The following is a 22,054-nucleotide window of genomic DNA, read 5'->3' as shown; positions in this document are numbered from 1 at the left end:
TGCATTATTATATATGCGTGATGCACAGAGGGATATTTGCACCCTGGCATCAAGAGTAAGTGCTATGTCCATCTCTGCCAGAAGAGCGTTATGGACGCGACAGTGGTCAGGGGATGCGGATTCCAAACGGCACATGGAAGTATTGCCGTATAAAGGGGAGGAGTTATTTGGGGCTGGTCTATCGGACCTGGTGGCCACGGCAACGGCTGGAAAATCCACCTTTTTACCCCAGGTCCACTCCACATCAGCAGAAAAAGACACCGTCTTTTCAATCTCAGTCCTTTCGTTCCCATAAGTACAAGCGAGCAAAAGGCCACTCCTTTCTGCCCCGGGGCAGAGGAAGAGGAAAAAGACTGCACCATGCAGCCGTTTCCCAAGAGCAGAAGCCTTCCCCTGCTTCTGCCAAGTCTTCAGCATGACGCTGGGGCTTTACAAGCAGACTCAGATATGGTGGGGGCCCGTCTCAAAAATTTCAACGCGCAGTGGGCTCACTCGCAAGTGGATCCCTGGATTCTACAGGTAGTATCGCAGGGGTACAAACTGGAATTCGAGGCGTTTCCCCCTCATCGTTTCCTGAAGTCTGCTTTACCAAAGTCTCCCTCCGACAGGGAGGCAGTTCTAGAAGCCATTCACAAGCTGTATTCCCAGCAGGTGATAATCAAGGTACCCCTCCTGCAACAAGGAAAGGGGTATTATTCCACGCTGTTTGTGGTACCGAAGCCGGACGGCTCGGTGAGACCAATTTTAAATCTGAAATCCTTGAACACTTACATAAAAAGGTTCAAATTCAAGATGGAGTCACTCAGAGCAGTGATAGCGAACCTGGAAGAAGGGGACTATATGGTGTCTCTGGACATCAAAGATGCTTATCTCCACGTCCCGATATACCCTTCTCACCAAGGGTACCTCAGGTTTGTAGTACTAAACTGTCATTATCAGTTTCAGACGCTGCCGTTTGGATGGTCCACGGCACCTCGGGTCTTTACCAAGGTAATGGCCGAAATGATGATTCTTCTACGAAGAAAAGGCATTTCAATTATCCCTTACTTGGACGATCTCCTGATAAGGGCAAGATCCAGGGAACAGTTAGAAGTCGGAGTAGCACTATCTCAGGTAGTGTTACGTCAGCACGGGTGGATTCTAAATATTCCAAAATCGCAGCTGATTCCAACGACACGTCTACTGTTCCTAGGAATGATTCTGGACACAGTCCAGAAGAAGGTGTTTCTCCCGGAGGAGAAGGCCAGGGAGTTATCCGAGCTAGTCAGGAACCTCCTAAAACCAGGACAGGTCTCAGTGCATCAGTGCACGAGGGTCCTGGGGAAAATGGTGGCTTCTTACGAAGCGATTCCATTCGGAAGATTCCATGCAAGAACATTTCAGTGGGATCTACTGGACAAATGGTCCGGATCGCATCTGCAGATGCATCAGCGGATAACCCTGTCGCCAAGGACAAGGGTGTCTCTCCTGTGGTGGCTGCAGAGTGCTCATCTACTAGAGGGCCGCAGATTTGGCATTCAGGATTGGATCCTGGTAACCACGGATGCCAGCCTGAGAGGCTGGGGAGCAGTCACACAGGGAAGGAATTTCCAGGGCCTGTGGTCAAGCTTGGAAACGTCTCTTCATATAAACATTCTGGAACTAAGGGCCATTTACAATGCCCTAAGTCAAGCAAAACCTCTGCTTCAGGGTCAGGCGGTGTTGATCCAATCGGACAACATCACGTCAGTCGCCCACGTAAACAGACAGGGCGGCACGAGAAGCAGGAGGGCAATGGCAGAAGCTGCAAGGATTCTTCGCTGGGCGGAAAATCATGTGATAGCACTGTCAGCAGTATTCATTCCGGGAGTGGACAACTGGGAAGCAGACTTCCTCAGCAGACACGACCTTCACCCGGGAGAGTGGGGACTTCACCCAGAAGTCTTCCACCTGATTGTAAACCGTTGGGAAAAACCAAAGGTGGACATGATGGCGTCACGTCTAAACAAAAAACTGGACAGATATTGCGCCAGGTCAAGGGACCCTCAGGCAATAGCAGTGGACGCTCTGGTAACGCCGTGGGTGTACCAGTCAGTGTATGTGTTCCCTCCTCTGCCTCTCATACCAAAAGTACTGAGAATCATAAGAAGGAGAGGAGTAAGAACTATACTCGTGGTTCCGGATTGGCCAAGACGGACTTGGTACCCGGAACTTCAAGAGATGCTCACGGACGAACCGTGGCCTCTACCTCTAAGAAAGGACCTGCTACTGCAGGGGCCTTGTCTGTTCCAAGACTTACCGCGGCTGCGTTTGACGGCATGGCGGTTGAACGCCGGATCCTGAGGAAAAAAGGCATTCCAGAAGAAGTCATCCCTACTCTGGTCAAAGCCAGGAAGGACGTAACCGCAAAACATTATCACCGCATTTGGCGTAAATATGTTGCGTGGTGTGAGGCCAAGAAGGCCCCTACAGAGGAATTTCAACTGGGTCGTTTCCTTCATTTCCTGCAAACAGGACTGTCTATGGGCCTAAAATTAGGGTCCATTAAGGTTCAAATTTCGGCCCTGTCGATTTTCTTCCAGAAAGAACTGGCTTCAGTACCTGAAGTTCAGACATTTGTAAAAGGGTGCTGCACATACAGCCTCCTTTTGTGCCTCCAGTGGCACCTTGGGATCTCAATGTGGTGTTGAGTTTTCTAAAGTCACATTGGTTTGAACCACTTTCCACTGTGGACTTAAAATATCTCACATGGAAGGTGTCGATGCTGTTAGCCTTGGCTTCAGCCAGGCGTATGTCAGAATTGGCGGCTTTATCATATAAAAGCCCTTACTTGATATTTCATTCTGACAGGGCGGAATTGAGGACTCGTCCTCAATTTCTACCTAAGGTGGTTTCTGCATTTCACATGAACCAACCTATTGTGGTACCTGCGGCTACCAGGGACTTAGAGGACTCTAAGTTGCTTGACGTTGTCAGGGCCTTGAAAATATATGTTTCCAGGACGGCTGGAGTCAGAAAATCTGACTCGCTGTTTATCCTGTATGCACCCAACAAGCTGGGTGCTCCTGCTTCTAAGCAGACGATTGCTCGTTGGATTTGTAGTACAATTCAGCTTGCACATTCTGTGGCAGGATTGCCACAGCCAAAATCAGTAAAAGCCCATTCCACAAGGAAGGTGGGCTCATCTTGGGCGGCTGCCCGAGGGGTCTCGGCTTTACAACTTTGCCGAGCAGCTACTTGGTCAGGGGCAAACACGTTTGCTAAATTCTACAAATTTGATACCCTGGCTGAGGAGGACCTGGAGTTCTCTCATTCGGTGCTGCAGAGTCATCCGCACTCTCCCGCCCGTTTGGGAGCTTTGGTATAATCCCCATGGTCCTTACGGAGTCCCAGCATCCACTAGGACGTCAGAGAAAATAAGATTTTACTTACCGATAAATCTATTTCTCGTAGTCCGTAGTGGATGCTGGGCGCCCATCCCTAGTGCGGATTGTCTGCAATACTTGTATATAGTTATTGTTACAAAAATTCGGGTTATTATTGTTGTGAGCCATCTTTTCAGAGGCTCCTTTGCGTTTATCATACTGTTAACTGGGTTCAGATCACAAGTTGTACGGTGTGGCTGGTATGAGTCTTACCCGGGATTCAATATCCTTCCTTATTATGTACGCTCGTCCGGGCACAGTATCCTAACTGAGGCTTGGAGGAGGGTCATAGGGGGAGGAGCCAGTGCACACCACCTGATCCTTAAGCTTTTATTTTGTGCCCTGTCTCCTGCGGAGCCGCTATATCCCCATGGTCCTTACGGAGTCCCAGCATCCACTACGGACTACGAGAAATAGATTTATCGGTAAGTAAAATCTTATTTTTTTATTATTAGTGTACATGTGTGTTTCACATTTGAATACATTGAAAATGATTGCTTACATTTTTTTATTATTTTACTGCTTGTTGCCCATTTTTAGTGTATAGGTCTATGTGCAGTTCTGTGTGTACTGACCCCTACACACACTGCAACTTCTCCTTTCTTTGTGTAATGAATGTAAACAGCATCATCTGTTTGGATTATAAATATTGTATGTGTTAAACATCCATATGGTTTATGTGAGGATGACAAGGTCAATTGAACACTTCAGTCAAGTGTATTTGATTGAAGTGTACTTACAAAACGGGTAAAAACAGATACAAGCTATTGTAATGACTATTTCAGCCTATCCCCTACAACAGAGCAGCAGCAGAGCCATCTTTCCTGCTGGGCGTGGCCTCCTGATTTATTTGCACAATGGCACACAATGTGGTGATGTGGAGGAAGAGTATCCCTTTGTTCCACATCCACCCCGTCACTGCATTTCTGCAACACTGAGGGGGGTATTCAATTGTCCTCGCTAAATTTTTGCACAAAAAACATCTTACCGCAGTTTTTGCCCGATATTTCGCTTTGGGTTATTCAATTATATCCCTTTTTTGTGCAAAAATGTTTTTCTCTCTAAAACACACAGGATCCGGGATATGTTCCCGGATCTTTGTGGTGGTCGCGTAGAAACTGGCTGATGTGGCTGGTTATCAGGGATTTTGCTTCACCTGCCTCAAGCATAATCCCACGATAACTGCTGGCATCGGGGACAATGAAATATCCCTGGGGGGCTTCTTATATCCCTGGGGGGCTCATTAAATTACTGCGGCTAATTTAATATCAGCCTTAATGTGTTTTAGCTTCATGTTTTATTGCTGTTGTCTCTGGAGGGGTTTGTTTTTGTGCGCTAAAGTATGTAGTTCACAGATTCCTTCCCTCATGCTGTATTTTAGTGTATGTTGTCAGTAAACAAGAAAATGGCGATCTTTAGGTTTTTAACAAAGTGCACCTTGGGTGGGATGTAATGAAGTCCGACGGCCATGCGGGATGATGGATGAACTCAGGCGTTTCTCTAAAACAGGGCTGGCCAAACCGGTCCTCGAGATCTACCAACAGTTCATGTTTTCCAGGCCTCCTGGAGATCTGTAGAACTGTCAGTTAGGAATGAATGCAGCACATCTTAATTAGTAATGACTACACCTGTGCAACAGCTAGGTGGTCTGGAAAATGTGAACTGTTGGTAGATCTCGAGGACTGGTTTGGCCAGCTCTGCTCTAAAACGTCTATAATGTACGAGGCATGGTTTAGCCTTGTTCATGATATTGATATATGTCCTGCATAATACCTAAAAAATATAATAATAAAAATAAATAAAGAATGGGGTTTGCACTTTCTGCAGGTGTTTTTTTTTGTACACCATAAATGTGAAACCGTTACTTATGTTTTGGTGCCCATCAAAAATCATGGGCACATTAAACGCCATGCAGGAGTCATCCTCTCGCACAACTTTTCTGATTCTGCAGCACGTACTCTGTCGGTGTCACAAGTTCTCCCATCTTCCTTTCTGTTTCCACGCTGATAGAACGTTTGCAGGAGTACGAGAACCCAAGGACAGGCAGGAACACACTGTAAAAGTAATTAGGATATCGCTCACGGTCATCGGACTCCGCTAACTCAGACCATCTGACAAAGAGCAGCACCCTGCCAGTTTGGCAGCATCATGTTTTGGGAAACAATGCCGAGGAGGGGAGCTTGAACATATTTGACTGTTCAATCCATTCTTAATTGCTGGCTGTCTTTTCATATAACCATTATTGGAATATATACTGCTGAGAAATTATGTTTGTCCTGTACAGCGAATATTCCATATTGTTCTTATTAATGCGGCCTAATCCCACCCTGGGGCTGGTTGTGTCACAGGAAGCGTATCAGGTACTGCCACTAGTGTTACAGCGTCGACTGCTGAGTCAGTGGTGTGCGCTGTCCCAGTAACTACTGGTTTGGGAAACAAACTAGCGGATCACCTGCACAGATATATGGCTATAGTACAGTTCTCTGTACTTGTCAGACTTGTACACTTCAAAACAATGTTTGGAAAATGTTTTATCAGTGCATTGTGCACAACACACAAAATTACTTCTCTGCATTCACTATTTATTAACAGTCATTTATATGTCTCATACATACAGTATTCCGCAGCATTGTACAGAGAATCATTGGACATTCACATCAGTCATTGATCTACAGTAGCTCCGTTTACAATCTATAGGGCAGGTTTATCTTAGCTTGGACAGATAAAGTGGAGAGAGATAAAGTACCAAATAATCGGCTCCTAACAAGTTACAGACTGGGTTTGAGAAATGACAGCTTTGAGCTGATTGGCTGGTGCGTTATCACTTTCCACTTTATCACTTCTACAGGCTCAATATATCTCCCCCACGGCCTGCAAAATGACAGGAGCTGCTTGGTTGTTACTTTAGCTCTCTCCACTTTGGGGCACATATACTAAGCAGTGATAAAAGTGGAGAAGTTGTCCATGGCAGCCAATCGGCTGCTCTCTATGCTTTTATAGTATGCAAATTATAAGTGTTACGTCAATGCTGATTGGTTGCCATGTGCAACTTCTCCACTGGCTCACTTCTCAACTTTTATCACTGCTTAGTACATCTCCCCGTAAATCAATCTTCAAGGTTTGATAAATCTGCCCTTGTATTCCGTACTACATGTTCACGCATACTTACGCTAGGATAATTTTTTTGTCAGGATACAATTGACCTACCAGTATTTTTTTGGATTGTGGGAAGAAACCTGAGTACTCATAGGAAACTTCCAGGGAAATAGAGAGAACATAAAAACTGTACACTGACAGGGCCTTGGTGGGAATCGAACACAAGACCTCAGTGCTGTGATGCAGTAATGCCAACCGCTATGTCAACCGTGCTGCCCAAGTTTGATTGACTTATCTAATTGTACTTGTTGATCACTGATCCATCTCAAACCTGGGAATAGCGGCTATGTGCTATGACTTTTCCAGCTTGGGTGCACTACTCGCAAATGACTGATTTGTAGAAATGTATAAGTAATGCACAAACTAAATAAACCTAATAACTCTGATGTAGAGTAGTCTACAGTACATTGCTCAGCGAGGTGGATTTGTGTCCGTACAGGTTTAGTGGAGCATCAGCTGACAGATTTCTTTGTCATCCTTAACGGATTCAGAGCTGGTTCCTTAGTCCGGACCCATAATTCAACAATCGAAGTTCCCTGTATATTTCTTTATGTCATACCTTCTACGTTGTGTTTTGTAGACACCATTATTGACACCATTTCTGCAAATACCCGGGAAGTCTTCACCGTCCAGCATTGTCTTAATTCTATTCACTGGTTAATTGCTGCGCTCTTGAGTAGCGTCTCATTAAAAGTCTAACAAATGTGTGGGAGAAGCAGTGACTTTCCTTTGTTTTCAAATATTTGTGCTCCATATGGGGCTTTATGAATCATGCACTGGATTATCATCAATTCGGCTTTGCATTCCAAGAACATTACTGCCACTGATTGGAAATGCTGTTGTATCCAGTGCTGGGATATGTTCTTTTTAACAGTTCCCCAGCATCTGCTGCGCAGACCTTTCTGTTACTAAAAATGACTTGCTTGTTTTTGGGATGAGAGAGCAGTAATATATGGCAGCATCCATAAATTGACATCACACTTAATGTTTGCAGAGTAAAGGTGCCTCCTGGTGTTCTCGCCAATCCTACTGTCTTTGCTGGGCTTTAATTGTAAATTATGACCCAGAGAAGTAGTCAAACTTATAAAACCTGTGGTAAAAGTTCAATGTTTTCCAGCATGGGACCTTTAGTATTTATATGACGGTTTGAGGTTTTCTTGATGTGGTTACGGGCGAAAAAAAGCCTTATATAAACTGATCTTTATACTCAGAATATATTTCAAAGTGTTTCCATAAAAGCTAATCAGGCAATTGTTCTGCTCAGTAACCCTTCGTGTTCATGTCCTTCCTTTGTCTAGGAGGAAGACGAGCTGGACTCTCACACCATGGTCAAGACGAGCTCGGAGAGCGCCGGGACCATGAGAGCGGCCAGCACGATGAGCGAAAGTGCCCAAACCATGATCGAGCACAATAGCACCATGCTGGAGTCCGACTTGGGCACCATGGTGATAAACAGCGACGAGGAAGAAGAGGAGGAAGATGGCACTATGAAAAGTAGGTTTCATTATAAATGGCCTGGGGCATAATAGGGGGGATGCTGAAGGGATTTTGTCATTACCCAGATTTTGTCCCATTGTGTCCTCAAACACCTCTTGGAAAAACCTTCTACGACGTTCCCTAGTATATATATATATACAGAGTCCTACCGCAGTAGTTTTAGAAGAAGTCTTCTAGAACAGTTCTCCTAACTTCTCTCCAGTAAATAAAAAAAACAGGCAATAAATAATAAGCTGTCAGATTTGTGAGATGTTCCTATTTATGATAAGCTTACCAGAAAATGCTGAGGTCACCCCAATCCATCATACGGATAGTGTCCGCGTATTTAGCAGCTAGCTGTAAAGCTATAAAAACCTGCTTGTTACCTAAACATTAGCAGCACACGAAAGCAGTATCTGAACAGACAACATATAAATAAACTTATGTCACATTTACTGTGTGTTTCTGCCATATAATTTCTTCTGCATTTTCTTCTCATGTCTGCGTGACGTTTGCTCTCCCCTGGTTCACATAAATATTCCTGAGCGTTGTGAAGAGGGGGAACTTCCCAGGTACTATTAGGAGCGGTTCTCAAAAACATTAGGTGACATTACAGTGTAAGGTGCTGTCTGCTCTCATTATAATGACACCGTATGGCTATCTGAGATTAGTGTTCCTGGATCTTCAGCCCATAATAGAATTAATGCATAAAATATTATTGCAGGAACAATAAAATGAGGAGGAGCAGAGTTTCATAGATTATTTTCCCAAAAATCGAATGTAAATTGATGAGTGTCCATTGCATTTGTGGGCCGGGTTTACGTGGTGAAAATAACGGGCTTCCATAATGTACAAGGAAGGTTCTTTGGAGTCATATATGAAATATGTATTCCATTTGCTTTATATTGCAAATAGGATGTGTCCTGTTTTTATGATTTAGTATATACAGATAATAATTTCAAAAGGTTTTTCCCGTCTACTGAAGGCACACACGGGGAGCCAGGGTACACCCCAAACCGCTCCCTCTCCAAGGGAGGCAGGACAGACCTACCGTGATCCAACATATCAATGTTTTGCTTACATTGGGGGGGTCATTCCGAGTTGATCGTAGCTGTGCTAAATTTAGCACAGCTACGATCAGGAACACAGACATGCGGGGGGGCGCCCAGCACAGGGCTAGCCTGCCCACGCCTGCGTTGGCCGGACTGCTCCCACAAAACGGTGGCCAAATGCCGCCGTGCCGCCCCCTCCCGCCCAGCAACCGCCTCTGCCTGTCACTCAGGCAGAGGCGATCGCTAGGCAACGACAGCCGTCGGCTGTCAGCCATGCGCCGGTGCACTGCGGCACCGGCGCACGCGCAGTTCTGACCTGAACACTGCGCTGTGAAGAACTGCAGCGAGCGTTCAGGTCAGAATGACCCCCCCATTGTCTAAAGGAATCCGTGTTAAGCCTAAGATTAATAGCCTCTTTGTGAGGTATTGTGTACGCAGCCAAGATCATGGTTTATTTTAAGAAAACCACAATCTCATCTGCTAATCTGGTTTTATGGAAGTCCTAAAATTTCTTAGAAGGGATGGTAGACTGGCAAACCTGGAAGTGTGTACGTATTACCAACCGTTATGTCCAATGCTTCTGCGGGAGCTCCTGTGGTCACAGTCTTCCCAGCAGATGGTTTTGAGAGGTAAGGTAGATTGTGAGTGTGTATGTAGGAATCTGCATGTTCATCTGGGCTTTGAATCCTCAGTGTATTTGTAGGAAAAATTGCATCTTAAGTATAGAAGCATAGAATTTGATGACAGATAAGAGCCACTTGGCCCATCTAGTATGATTGTAAAAGTATGTACCTAGCTTTACTTGAAATATATGAAAAAATAAACACTTAAGTTTTATTATAAAATCTACTACGTCTGAGTGTGTGTGTATATATGGGTATGATATATCTAATACAGTGTTTTTCAAGCACTGTGCCGTGGCAGACTAGTGTGCTCTGAGCAGTCTCCAGGTGTGCCGCCATAGAAGCAGAGCCAGGCCCGTCAGTGTGCTGCTGCTACTGAGGCCCTGGAACGATCAATACTGGTGGGTTTAGTGGTTGCAGAGCCAGTTCTAATTTCGGGCCCTGCCCGTGTTGTGCTCTTCTGGCTTTCCCAGATGTGGCTGAGGCGTTACCTATGGAGAAGCTGCAACATGACATCCTAGGACACGCAACTGCACCATGCATCACCAGTATATTTGAGTGTGCCTTGGCAATATTTAAATCTTGTTCTGTGTGCTGCGAGCTGTAAAAGGTTTAAAATCTCGGATCTAATAGCTCTCAATGTGACCCATCCAAGGAAGGACAAAATGCCCTGTTCCTGGGTTTCCCTCATAACCAGTTAACTGACGATTTTTCCCTTCAAAACCGTTCATAAAATATTTATTTAATATAGTTTAAAAAGTGTTTAAAAAAAAAAAAAAAAATATTACGTAATGCAAATCTGCAAAACGGATCTCCTCGTGAAAAATTGGGGGGGGACACAGTGGGGCGGAGCGGATGCATTTGATCTGACCATGCCAGTTAAGTGGTTCATTCATGATTGCCCTCACCTGTCTTGAACTTGTTATTTGATAAGAAAGGTGTTTTAACGCAACAATCATAATTAAGATTGATGTCCAGGAACAGAGCGTTTTGTCTGACTTAGTATGGGTTTTCAGCTTTTAATTTTAAAATAATTACCCCGTCTTCCGTCTGCATTCTTGTGGTCGAGATGCCGCTGTCATTTGATCGCCGGCATCCGAACCACCGGTAAATTGTATCACACCTGTTTTAGGTATACAGTAGTTAGTACATAGCAAAAATGGTCCAAGAAAGGGGCGTAGGCACCCAAGGCTCATTCATGTTGCCTGAGCAGCAAACAGGACTGCACATGTAAGGAATGTAAGAGGCTAAATGTAACAGCCTGTGAGCTGCCAGATGTGCGTGACTTTGTGTGCCCATACTTGTAAAGTGGTGATCATTTACAAGGCAAAACCAGGTTGGTTTTCCTTGTAAATGATTGGCGCTTTAAAAATAGTCCCACACCTCCGGCAGCTCATAGGCTATTACGTTTAACCCTAGATCTTCAGTGTAAGAGCATCTGAGCAGCGCTGGAATTGAGAGGTGGTTTCCTCACAATACTGGATCTCTGCTGGAATTTACCGTGCAAGGAAAAGGGGCTGTCATTGAATAGCCATGGGCGGTAAGGCCCGAGACTGGCACCCTTTTCCCGGAGCGGTAAATCACTGCTGCTAATTGAGTTCGGCCTTAGAGCCCATGAAATCTGAATGGTACTTATCAGGCTGCTGCATCTGTAATTATTAGGTGGCTCATCAGCGCCTGTTTTTTTGGCAGAATGGCTATAAGTGTCAGAATACTCAGTGCATGGCTGCAGACTGGTCACAGTGCCCATGGTGACCTCTCAACCACCGGAAGCACCTACAGTGGTGACATGGGTGTCAGAACTGGAGCATGGAGCAGTGTTAGAAGGTCACTCGGTCTGATGAAACACTTTGCTTTGTACATCATTGTATGACGAGGTGTGTTTCCTTCGCTTACCTGGGGAAGAAATGGCACCAGGGTGCACTATGGTAAGAAATCAAGCCATTAGAGGCAGTGTGCTAGGGGTGGGCAATAGGCAGCCCTCCAGCTGTTGTAGAACTACACTTCCCAGCTGCCCTTCAACATTATTAGCATGGACAAAAAGCAAAACTATGGCAGGGCAATCTGAAATGGTGTAGTTCTACTACAGCTGGGGGGCCGCTTGTTGCCCGCCCCCTGCTCTAGGCAATCGTCTGCTGGGAAACCTTGGGTCCTGACATTCATGTGGATGTTACTTTGACACATACCACTTACCTAAACATTGCTGCAGATCAGTACACCCCATTCCTGATGGCAGCGGTATACCCTGATGGCAGTGCCCTCTTTCAGCAGGATAATGCACCCTGCAAAATTTGTTCAGGAATAGTTTGAGGAGCATTACAAAGAGATCATGGTGGTGACTTGGTCTCCAAATTCCCCAGTGAAGAATCCCTTTCATTTTTGCGTATCCTTTGTATTTTCAAATATTTGTCAGCAGGATTCTAGAAATATAAATAGGAATGCAGCAAAAGCAGTCCTCATGTTTTGTTTTTGCTTTGCACAAGATTTTTCAGAGGTATCATTATAAAGGTGTACGTAGCTAAATTATGCTGTATCCTCTTTAGCCACTAGATGGTAATGTAGAGCAAATTATTACACACATGCACTAGCCAAGAGGCCATAAATGGCTTTTGTCACTTCTAATACATACATGTATTTTATTTCACAGTTTACCCTTCTAAAGTTAAAACTTGGTTGAAAATATTTTATAGTATTTGGTAAGCGTGATAATTTTCAGTTTTGCAGAAAATGGTCGTTCTTATTATTGGGTACTAATGAGATCTGTTAATGTGCTGATATAGTTCATAGTTTTACTTGGAAACAAGTTTAAATTGTTCTGGTTGCAGTGCTCCTAATGCATAGAACCAGTTACTGAATTAGCTTCAACTGATTGGTCCACCACTAAAACTTTTGTATCATGGGGGTCCATTCAATTCACAGACAGTTGACTAGCGCTGGGAGTTAGCTCCCAGCGCTATTCAATACAGGGCCAAGTGACACTCAATTGTCAGGAATTCTTCTCTCACCCCCGGGGGATGAGAGAAGAAATCCGACAAAAGTGCTGCCGCGAGGCTGATTCTGTCGGGAATCGGCGTCACGGCGGGTAGTCAAGTCGGAGAATGCCCATTCTCCCGACAAATCAACCTGTTAAGTCCGGGAGAACGGGCCTTTGCCGACATAACTTGAGCTGAATTGAATAGCGCCGGGAGCTAATTCCCGGCGCTATTCAACTGTCGGTGAATTGAATCGACCCCATAGTCCATGGCTTAAATTGCTTTGAGCCTTGGGGCATTTTAAAGCAACACCAGTTAAGCTTGAGGACCAAACCTTCACTTTGCAGAATGTATTGGAAACATCTCAAAGCCAGTGTGGACAGACACAGTTGAGAGGGGCCCGACTAGCTCTTACTAAGCAACTAGCAAGTGTTAAATGAACATTCCCATAGCACACCATTATAATTATAATGCAGCATGAAGACATTATTTTCTCAGCGCCATCCCCACATAGAGGTATATTGAAAGGGTGGCACCAGTTTAGATACTTTTAAGTATGGGTGTAAATATTGTTGGCACGGCCCTATCCTTGTTTCCCGTATTACTGTACCACACTTTATCACTAGATTTAGCCAAGGTATTTATTGGGAGCCCCGAATACAAGGTCTTTGGTGATAGGGATGTTGATCACTGTGCTTAAGAGACTGGTAATCTCCACCCAAATCGCTGTGATTTTAGGGCATGGCTGCATAAGGATGTTGATAGGCCACCATATCCTCTTCAACATCGAGGGGATTATTAATTAAAAATGATATACAGGCTACTGAAACTAGGTACCACCTGTAATATTTTTCATGTGGAGTTTCCTTTACCTGCGTGGAAATAGATTTGTAGACTTGTTCCCAAGTCATCATCTGGGGGCATACATGAAGTGATTTCCACTGTTTTTCAAATTTAGCAAAAAGAGTTTCTTTTGATGACACTATAAGATGGCATAGGGAAGAGAGCCTACCCTTTGTCAAGGGTCTGCGATAACATAGTTACTTGAATGAGGTCAGATTGAGAATTCATGCTGATCATACTATGGAGGCGATAAAGTGTTTGAGATATTGAAAAGGATTCATCTGCAGAAGAGAAAACGTAGTCTGTGATCACATAGCTATGTACAAGATCAGTTTATTTTAACTTCTATCACCAATCTGATACCCTTATTAAGTAAAGTTTGGAGCGAACTGGAGATTGACTAAGAGGAAGGCTTGGTCATCCCAGCTAGGAGTGAGGGAAGAGATGACAGCTTGAAATGATGTGTGATGTAGCCTCAGATCTGACAGTGTTACTGGATAGCTACAATCCTGGGAGGATCTGTTCTTAGACTGAAGCTCCAGCAGCAAATGCAAGCTACCCTACTGTAGCGACATCTATAGTTATATCCACTTGTGTGTGTGACCAAGGGTGAAGGAAGAACCATTTGCTTCCTCTTCAGTTCTGTCTTTATGGGGAGAAGTACCAGTGGGTACGTCTCTTCAGAGGATTATAGTTGTTTTTAAAAGAGACTCCGAAGCACCTTATCTTATTACTCCAATGGAATTGGATTTTGATTAGTTGTAAGCTCAGTTTTTATTAAAGGATAGACTTTTCGTTCAGACCAAGACACAAAAGTGTCACCTGTGATAATTGCTAAGCAGACTTTTCCAGATTCCTTTGATCAAAGCTTAAGGTGGAAAACACACTGCATTTCAGCAGCTCTGGAAGTACACATAACAGCATGCCCTTACACAGTTTTGCTACTGAAACAGTGGCAGGGCATGCTGGGATTTGTAGTTGCAAAGCAGCTGGAGTATCAGACATTGCCTACTACTGGTTTACTGGGTGATAGTGATTGCTGTCCCCACCTGTGGCGGGACTGTATGTAATCCTAGTAGATAAGGCAAATTATGGGGATTACAATTCCGTTCACAAGAACAGGATGTAAGCAAGTACCATTTTAAGCTTTCCATTACTGAAACGGTCACAGGTGACATGTATTTATACAGCCGTGATTCTCAACCTAAACCCTCTGGTTTTTTTCAGCAGGTCATGTTTTGAGGATTTCTGTCTGTGGAAACAGGTGGGATAATTACTGACCCAGCAACATAGATTGATTCACAGAAGTATGATTAAAGACATCCACAAAACATGACCTGTTGGTGGTACTTGGGGACTGAAGTTGAGAACCCTTGGTCTACAGCTTCAACCTGCGACCCTCCAGCTGCTGTTGAACTACACATCCCAGCATGCCCTGCCACAGTTTTGCTATTAAGGCATGCTAAAACTGAGGCAGTGCATGCTGGGATGTGTAGTTCCACAGCAGCTGGAGGGCCGCAGGTTGAAGACCCATGGTCTGCAGGGTACCAGAGAACTTACGTTTAGGACAAGATACAAGATGCATGAACTTGCGTACTCCAGTGTGAACTTGTAGGGCATACTTGCCTACCTGACCCTCTCCATGAGGGAGAAAATGCTCTGTTCCTGGACTTTCCTGGTAATGTATGATTGCCATCACCTGTGGTGAGCTAGTTAATGGATAAGAAAGGTGTTTCACCACAGGTGATGGCAATCATACATTACCAGGAAAGTCCAGGAACAGAGCATTTTCTCCCTCATGGAGAGGGTCAGGTAGGCAAGTATGTTGTAGGGATATTATTTAGACTAGAGCAGGGGTTCTCAAACTCGGTCCTCAGGACCCCACACAGTGCATGTTTTGCAGGTAACCCAGCAGGTGCACAGGTGTATTAATTACTCGCTGACACATTTTATAAGGTCCGCAGGTGGAGCTAATTATTTCACTTGTGATTCTGAGAGGAGACCTGCAAAACATGCAACGTGTGGGGTCCTGAGGACCGAGTTTGAGAACCTGTGGACTAGAGATTCCTTTATGGATAGGAATGGATGGAATCCATTTACCGCCCTCGAGACACCATCTAAATAGATAAATCCTTTGTCATTTTTCCTTAAGAGAGTGGGAAGCCAGGACTGCTACTCTTTTTTTTATTATTATTATTATTATTATTATTATTATCCTTTATTTATATGGCGCCACAAGGGTTCCGCAGCGCCCAATTACAGAGTACATAAACAAATAATCAAACAGGAAAACAGCAACTTACAGTTGACGACAATATAGGACAAGTACAGTGTAAATAAACATAGCTACATCAGCAGATGACACTGGAATAAGTATCAGGTGGCAGAGGACTGCTGGATTTGGTGCAGCTGAAGATTATTAAAGTAAGAAAAGGGTAAGCACTTGAGGGAAGAGGGCCCTGCTCGTGAGAGCTTACATTCTAAAGTGTACTGCTTTGCAGAGGTTCCCAAACTTGGGGCAGATGTATTAAGCCTGGAGAAGTGATAAAGCAGTGATAAGTGGAAGGTGATAACACACCATCCAATTCAGCTCCTAACTGTCATTTTTCAAACAGTAATGATTGGCTGGTGCGTTATCACTTTCCACTTATCACTGCTTTGTCATTTCTCCGGGCTCAATACGTCTGCCGGTCCTCAAGGCAAGCGAACGGTCCGGATTTTAAGTATATCCATGCTTGGCCGCAGGTGACTTAGGGGTCTATTTACTAAGCCTTGGATGGAGATAAAGTCACTGAAGATAAAGTACCAGCCAATCAGCTCCTAACTGTCATTTTTCAAACCCAGCCTGTGGCATAGCAGTTAAGAGCCGATTGTCTGGTACTTTATCTCCAGCGACTTTATCTCCATTAAAAGCTTAGTAAATAGACCCCTTAATTAGTCCCTTAGTCAATTTGATTAACCATCTGTGCTGAGCCATGGATATCGTTAAAACTTGGACTGTCTTGAGGACAGAGGGGCAGATGTATTAAGCCTGGAAAAGGGATAAAGCAGTGATAAGTGCAAGGTGATAACGCACCAGCCAGTCCTTATGGATTTGAAAAATGGCAGTTAGGAGCTGATTGGCCGATGCGTTATCACCTTCCACTTATCACTGGTTTATCACTTCTTTATCCCTTCTCCAGGCTTAATACATCTGCCCTAGTATTTGGGAACTACTAGTATATTGGCATATCTTGTGTTAAACTATAAGGAAACACTGATGGGGTAATGGTTAGCATTACTGCCCCACAGCAGTGAGGTCATGGGTACGATTCCCACCATGGCCCTAACTGTGTGGAGTTTGTATATTCTCCCTGTACTTGCGTGGGTTTCCTCCGGGTACTCCGGTTTCTTCCCACAATTTAAAAATATACTGGTAGGTTAATTTGCTCTCTACAAAAACTAACGCTAGTATGTGCATGTGATAGGGAATATAGACTGTAAGCTCCACTGGAGCAGGGACTGTGATTGGCCAAATATTCTCTGTAAAGCGCTGTGAAAATATGTGTGCACTATATAAATAACTAGTCATAATTATGATAATAAAAAGTGTTGGGTTCCAAACAGCAAAAACATACTAACTATATTACTAACCATGGCCCCCATTTATCAAGCCTTGGAGAGTGATAAATAGCACCGTGATAAGGTACCAACCAATCAGCTCCTAACTTCCATGTCACAGGCTCTGTTTTTGAAAAAATGACAGTTGGTTTGCTGGTACTTCATCTCTCTGCTATTTATCACTCTCCGAGGCTTGATAAATCTGGACCCTAGTCTAAAGAGGTTAAATACTGTATAACATAAAAACATCAGCCCTTTCATCCTTGTTCATTAGACCCAACTATCGTTATGTACGCTGATCCCCATTGTGCTAAGCATGCAGCAAGCGTAACATGCAAAGGGGAGATATCTATTCTCTCCTGATTTATAAATAGAGACTTGGCAAAGTCTGAAATAATGTATTACTGTTTGTTAAACTTTTGGACATGTTTACCCGTCTCGCCCATCCCTTTATTGTTTTCCCATTTTGATGTTTGGAAGGATTTCTGTGACAATAAATCTATCATGCCGCTTTTTCTCCTTATCGTTACTGCTTCATAAAAAATAAGTTGTATTAGGAAAGTGAATTTAGAGATTTGTGCCCTCTATAGGCGTATTGAAAACTGCACTCCTACATCATATTTAATCTGATAGAGACAATGCTGTCTCTGACACTGACAAAGGTGTGAACCGTTTCTGTTAGGGGATGCGTTTGTGACTTGCGTTGAGGGGCTTCATTGTGCTAGCCCTCCTCCCCACTGGCCAACTAAAAGCCGGGATCCCAGCTTTGGTATGGTGACCGGCGGTCTCCCAACCACCGGTCACCCGAACCCAACCCCTTGTAAGAAATAGAAACCACAATCTCTTCCCGAATCTGTGCTAGCCAATATCTGCAAAATGTTTGAAACAACAATTTGTTTCTTTCTTTGGTATTTGTAAATGTGTAGTGTAAGCAGGTTTATGTTTTCGTTCCCACACAATTGTGATTATTTAGTCTCGTATACACGGCTCTCTGTTAATTTAAAATACACCACCGTTGTGGGTCCCCAAAACACACACACAGTGCTTTGTACCCTCCTGAGAAATGTCTTGAGGAGTTTGCCCTTTAAGCACAACTCGAGCTATAAGGCTGTAGAGCAGTGTTTAATAAACTTTCTTGAGTCATGGCGCTCTAGAGTATCAGCATTTTTTCGCAGCACTCCTAGGATAAAAGTTTTTTTTATTGATAAATTTGGAAATAATGATTGAAATTAGGGTCATTCCATATAAAATCACCCCCAAAAATTGAAAGGTCCATCACCCATCTTAGATTTTTACGAATTTTTACAGTTTTGCTTCTGTTTATCCATATGCTTTATAATTGGAAGCCACAAGCACTGGTTTTGCCAATCACATTGACCATAAAGTATTTGGTTTGGTCCTGGTCCATGAACCCAAGGCACCTCTGCAAGAACCTTGTAACAACCCAGGGTGCCTAGGAACACAGTTTGGGAACCACTGCTGTAGTTGATTTGTGCTGTCACTCCTCCCAGTTTGGTTCTATCTGTCTTGGTATACAGGCTTGGAGTAACCTATACTGAACCTCACAATTTTGCAAGTAAACAAATAGAATTCCTACTTTTATAGTGGCGTAAAATAAGGTCTAGCACTGGATTCAATGAAAGGTTGAATATTTTTGCTTTGATCAACTATTCCTGAATTTACATTCCTGATACTTGAGCATCTGGGTATTGCAATACTGTTAGACATGGCATAAACTAAGGCTGTATTTGTGCACACCTAAGCATGCAGTTAGGATATTTACTATATACACTGCTCACAAAAATAAAGGGAACACTAAAACAACACAATGTAACTCCAAGTCAATCACACTTCTGTGAAATCAAACTGTCCACTTAGGAAGCAACACTGATTGACAATCAATTTCACATGCTGTTGTGCAAATGGAATAGATAACAGGTGGGAATTATAGGCAATTGGCAAGACACCCCCAATAAAGGAGTTGTTCTGCAGGTGGTGACCACAGACCACTTCTCAGCTCCTGTGCTTTCTGGCTGATTTTTTGGTCACTTTTGAAAGCTGGCGGTGCTTTCACTCTAGTGGTACCATGAGACGGAGTCTACAACCCACACAAGTGGCTCAGGTAGTGCAGCTCATCCAGGATGGCACATCAGTGCGAGCTGTGGCAAGAAGGTTTGCTGCGTCTGTCAGCGTAGTGTCCAGAGCATGGAGGCGCTACCAGGAGACAGGCCAGTACATCAGGAGACGTGGAGGAGGCCGTAGGAGGGCAACAACCCAGCAGCAGGACCGCTACCTCCGCCTTTGTGCAAGGAGGAACAGGAGGAGCACTGCCAGAGCCCTGCAAAATGACCTCCAGCAAGCCACAAATGTGCATGTGTCTACTCAAACGATCAGAAACAGACTCCATGAGGGTGGTATGAGGGCACGACATCCACACGTGGGGGTTGTGCTTACAGTCCAACACCGTGCAGGACGTTTGCCATTTTCCAGAGAACACCAAGATTGGCTAATTCGCCACTGGCGCCCTGTGCTTTTCACAGATGAAAGCAAGTTCTCACTGAGCACATGTGACAGACGTGACAGAGTCTGGAGACGCCAAGGAGAACGTTCTGCTGCCTGCAACATCCTCCAGCATGACCGGTTTTGCAGTGGGTCAGTAATGGTGTGGGGTGGCATTTCTTTGGGGGGCCGCACAGCCCTCCATTTGCTCGCCAGAGGTAGCCTGACTGCAATTAGGTACCGAGATGAGATCCTCAGACCCCTTGTGAGACCATATGCTGGTGCGGTTGGCCCTGGGTTCCTCCTAATGCAAGACAATGCTATACCTAATGTGGCTGGAGTGTGTCAGCAGTTCCTGCAAGACAAAGGCATTGATGCTATGGACTGGCCCGTCCGTTCCCCAGACCTGACTCCAATTAAGCACATCTGGGACATCATGTCTCGCTCCATCCACCAACGCCACGTTGCACCACAGACTGTCCAGGAGTTGGCGGATGCTTTAGTCCAGGTCTGGGAGGAGATCCCTCAGGAGACCATCCGCCACATCATCAGGAGCATGCCCAGGTGTTGTAGGGAGGTCATACAGGCACGTGGAGGCCACACACACTACTGAGCCTCATTTTGACTTGTTTTAAGGACATTACATCAAAGTTGGATCAGCCTGTAGTGTGTTTTTCCACTTTAATTTTGAGTGTGACTCCAAATCCAGACGTCCATGAGTTAATAAATTTGATTTCTGCTGCGGGGTACACTGGGCTCCACAAGTCTGGACAATGGGGTGTAGAGTAGGATCTTGATCCGAGGCACCAACAGGCTCAAAGCTTTGACTGTTCCCAGAATGCACAGCGCCGCCTCCTATATCACCCCGCCTCCCAGCACAGGAGCTCAGTTTGTCAGTTGGTGCTGCAGTAAGCAGGCACTTAACAGAGGGGCTGCTCCAAGCAGCCCTGAGAAAAGCTTTTTATGAGGTAAAAAGTGAAGACTTCAAGGGCAGCAACGGTGGTAAATGTCTTGTGACATTCACTTCTGCAGCTCCAGCTCTCCCCAGCGGCGCTGTACACTCCCAAGCCCTGGTTGCCGGGTACCTACAGCGGAGGCTCCGGTTTTCTTCATGTTAGACACACATGGCTGGGGCTCTCCAGGATCGCGTGGCCGCGCTTCGGGAGGTGGTAAGTGGGTCCCGCTCGCGGGACCCGGTCTTCATCGCGATCCGGCGCGGTGAGTAGGAGGCGGGCCGCGCACGCTGGCACTGGACACTGTGGATACAGGCGATCCCACTAGATCACCAGGGCATGGGCGCAGGTCAGGTTTTCTCTTAAAACCGATTTTAATATCGCCCACAGTACCTGGTGGTTTTGCCAGCAAGGGGGATAAGGCTTAGACCTGAAGCCCCTCCCCCAGCCCCAGGGCGCCATTTCCAGCAAGTGTTCCCGCCCTGGAGCTGCATCTCTGTCTTTTCCTCACTCCCTGTCAGTGTCTGCGGCGCCATTACTCCCCAGCTCACTGTTCCTGGGACTGCTTGGGCAAATCCTCCTATGTAAAGCCGCCTGGTTGTCAGCGCTGTACCTTTACATGACACTTAAGTATTCTACCTGCTTTTTTAGTCAGTGTTAGTAAGAAAGAGTGCATTTAGTCAGGGGTTTATAGTACAGTTACCCTGTGATATACATCCAGTTTCTTACTGTGTAGTGTTATATCTATTGACTATATAGCTGTGTAAGCTAGTCCAGTGCAGTATTATTGTCTGTAATAACCTCTGCATTGTACAAACTGTGACTATTTGTGTGTGCATTGATAGCTGAGTGGTGTCCATCTCGTGTCTTTCACTCAACTTGCTATCCCTATATTCTATAACCTGAGGGGGCTTGGTGCGTCAGGTGTTATTTAATATAGGATTTTCACAAAGATATACTGTATTACGTATTTTTCTCTGTGATTTAGTCACCATATCTCTCCTTTATCTCTGCTGGTGCTGACTACACTGCGAAGGGGTTTGGGTTTAGGGATATAGTGCTGCTAGTAATTGTACTATGTTACCTCATACTGCAAGTTATATCATGTCTGCTTCTGAGGGTAACGGTTCTGGGGCGGAACACACTGCTGGTGTTGCTGAAGCCACAGGCACATATGGGGAGAATATAGCAGCTGTGGGCTCTGGTTCTGGGGGCTCCTTGCCCCCCAGTGGGATTGTGGCAGCGGAGGCACATACTGACCCTCCGTGGGCCGCTTTTTCCACACTTCTAAATACGCTAGTTCATAAACTAACACCCCCTATGGGACCCCCAATGCCGGTACAACCGTATGTGGTCCCCGCAGCTAACCCGCCGTGGGCGGACGATTTATCTGCTCAATTAAAGAAGTTGAACCAGTCCCTGACTACTAAAAAGTCTGACCATCACTCGCCTAAGTCCAAGAGGTCCTCTAAGCGA

General features: G+C 45.0%; 1 protein-coding gene across 2 annotated transcripts in view; it reads left to right on the top strand.

Moving 5' to 3' along the window:
- Positions 1–22,054, top strand: part of STK3 (serine/threonine kinase 3) — a 465,082-nt gene that overhangs the window by 320,185 nt on the left and 122,843 nt on the right. For both annotated transcript variants that reach the window (XM_063924180.1, XM_063924181.1), the window contains exon 9: positions 7,859–8,054. In XM_063924180.1, coding sequence (XP_063780250.1) covers positions 7,859–8,054 — 196 coding nt within the window. The remainder of the gene's footprint in view (positions 1–7,858; positions 8,055–22,054) is intronic.

Source organism: Pseudophryne corroboree, chromosome 5 (assembly GCF_028390025.1).
Source record: "Pseudophryne corroboree isolate aPseCor3 chromosome 5, aPseCor3.hap2, whole genome shotgun sequence".
In the NCBI taxonomy this organism is placed as follows: Eukaryota; Metazoa; Chordata; class Amphibia; order Anura; family Myobatrachidae; genus Pseudophryne; species Pseudophryne corroboree.
The sequence above is the reverse complement of the archived record's forward strand: the minus strand, read 5'-3'. Positions and strand labels throughout refer to the sequence as shown.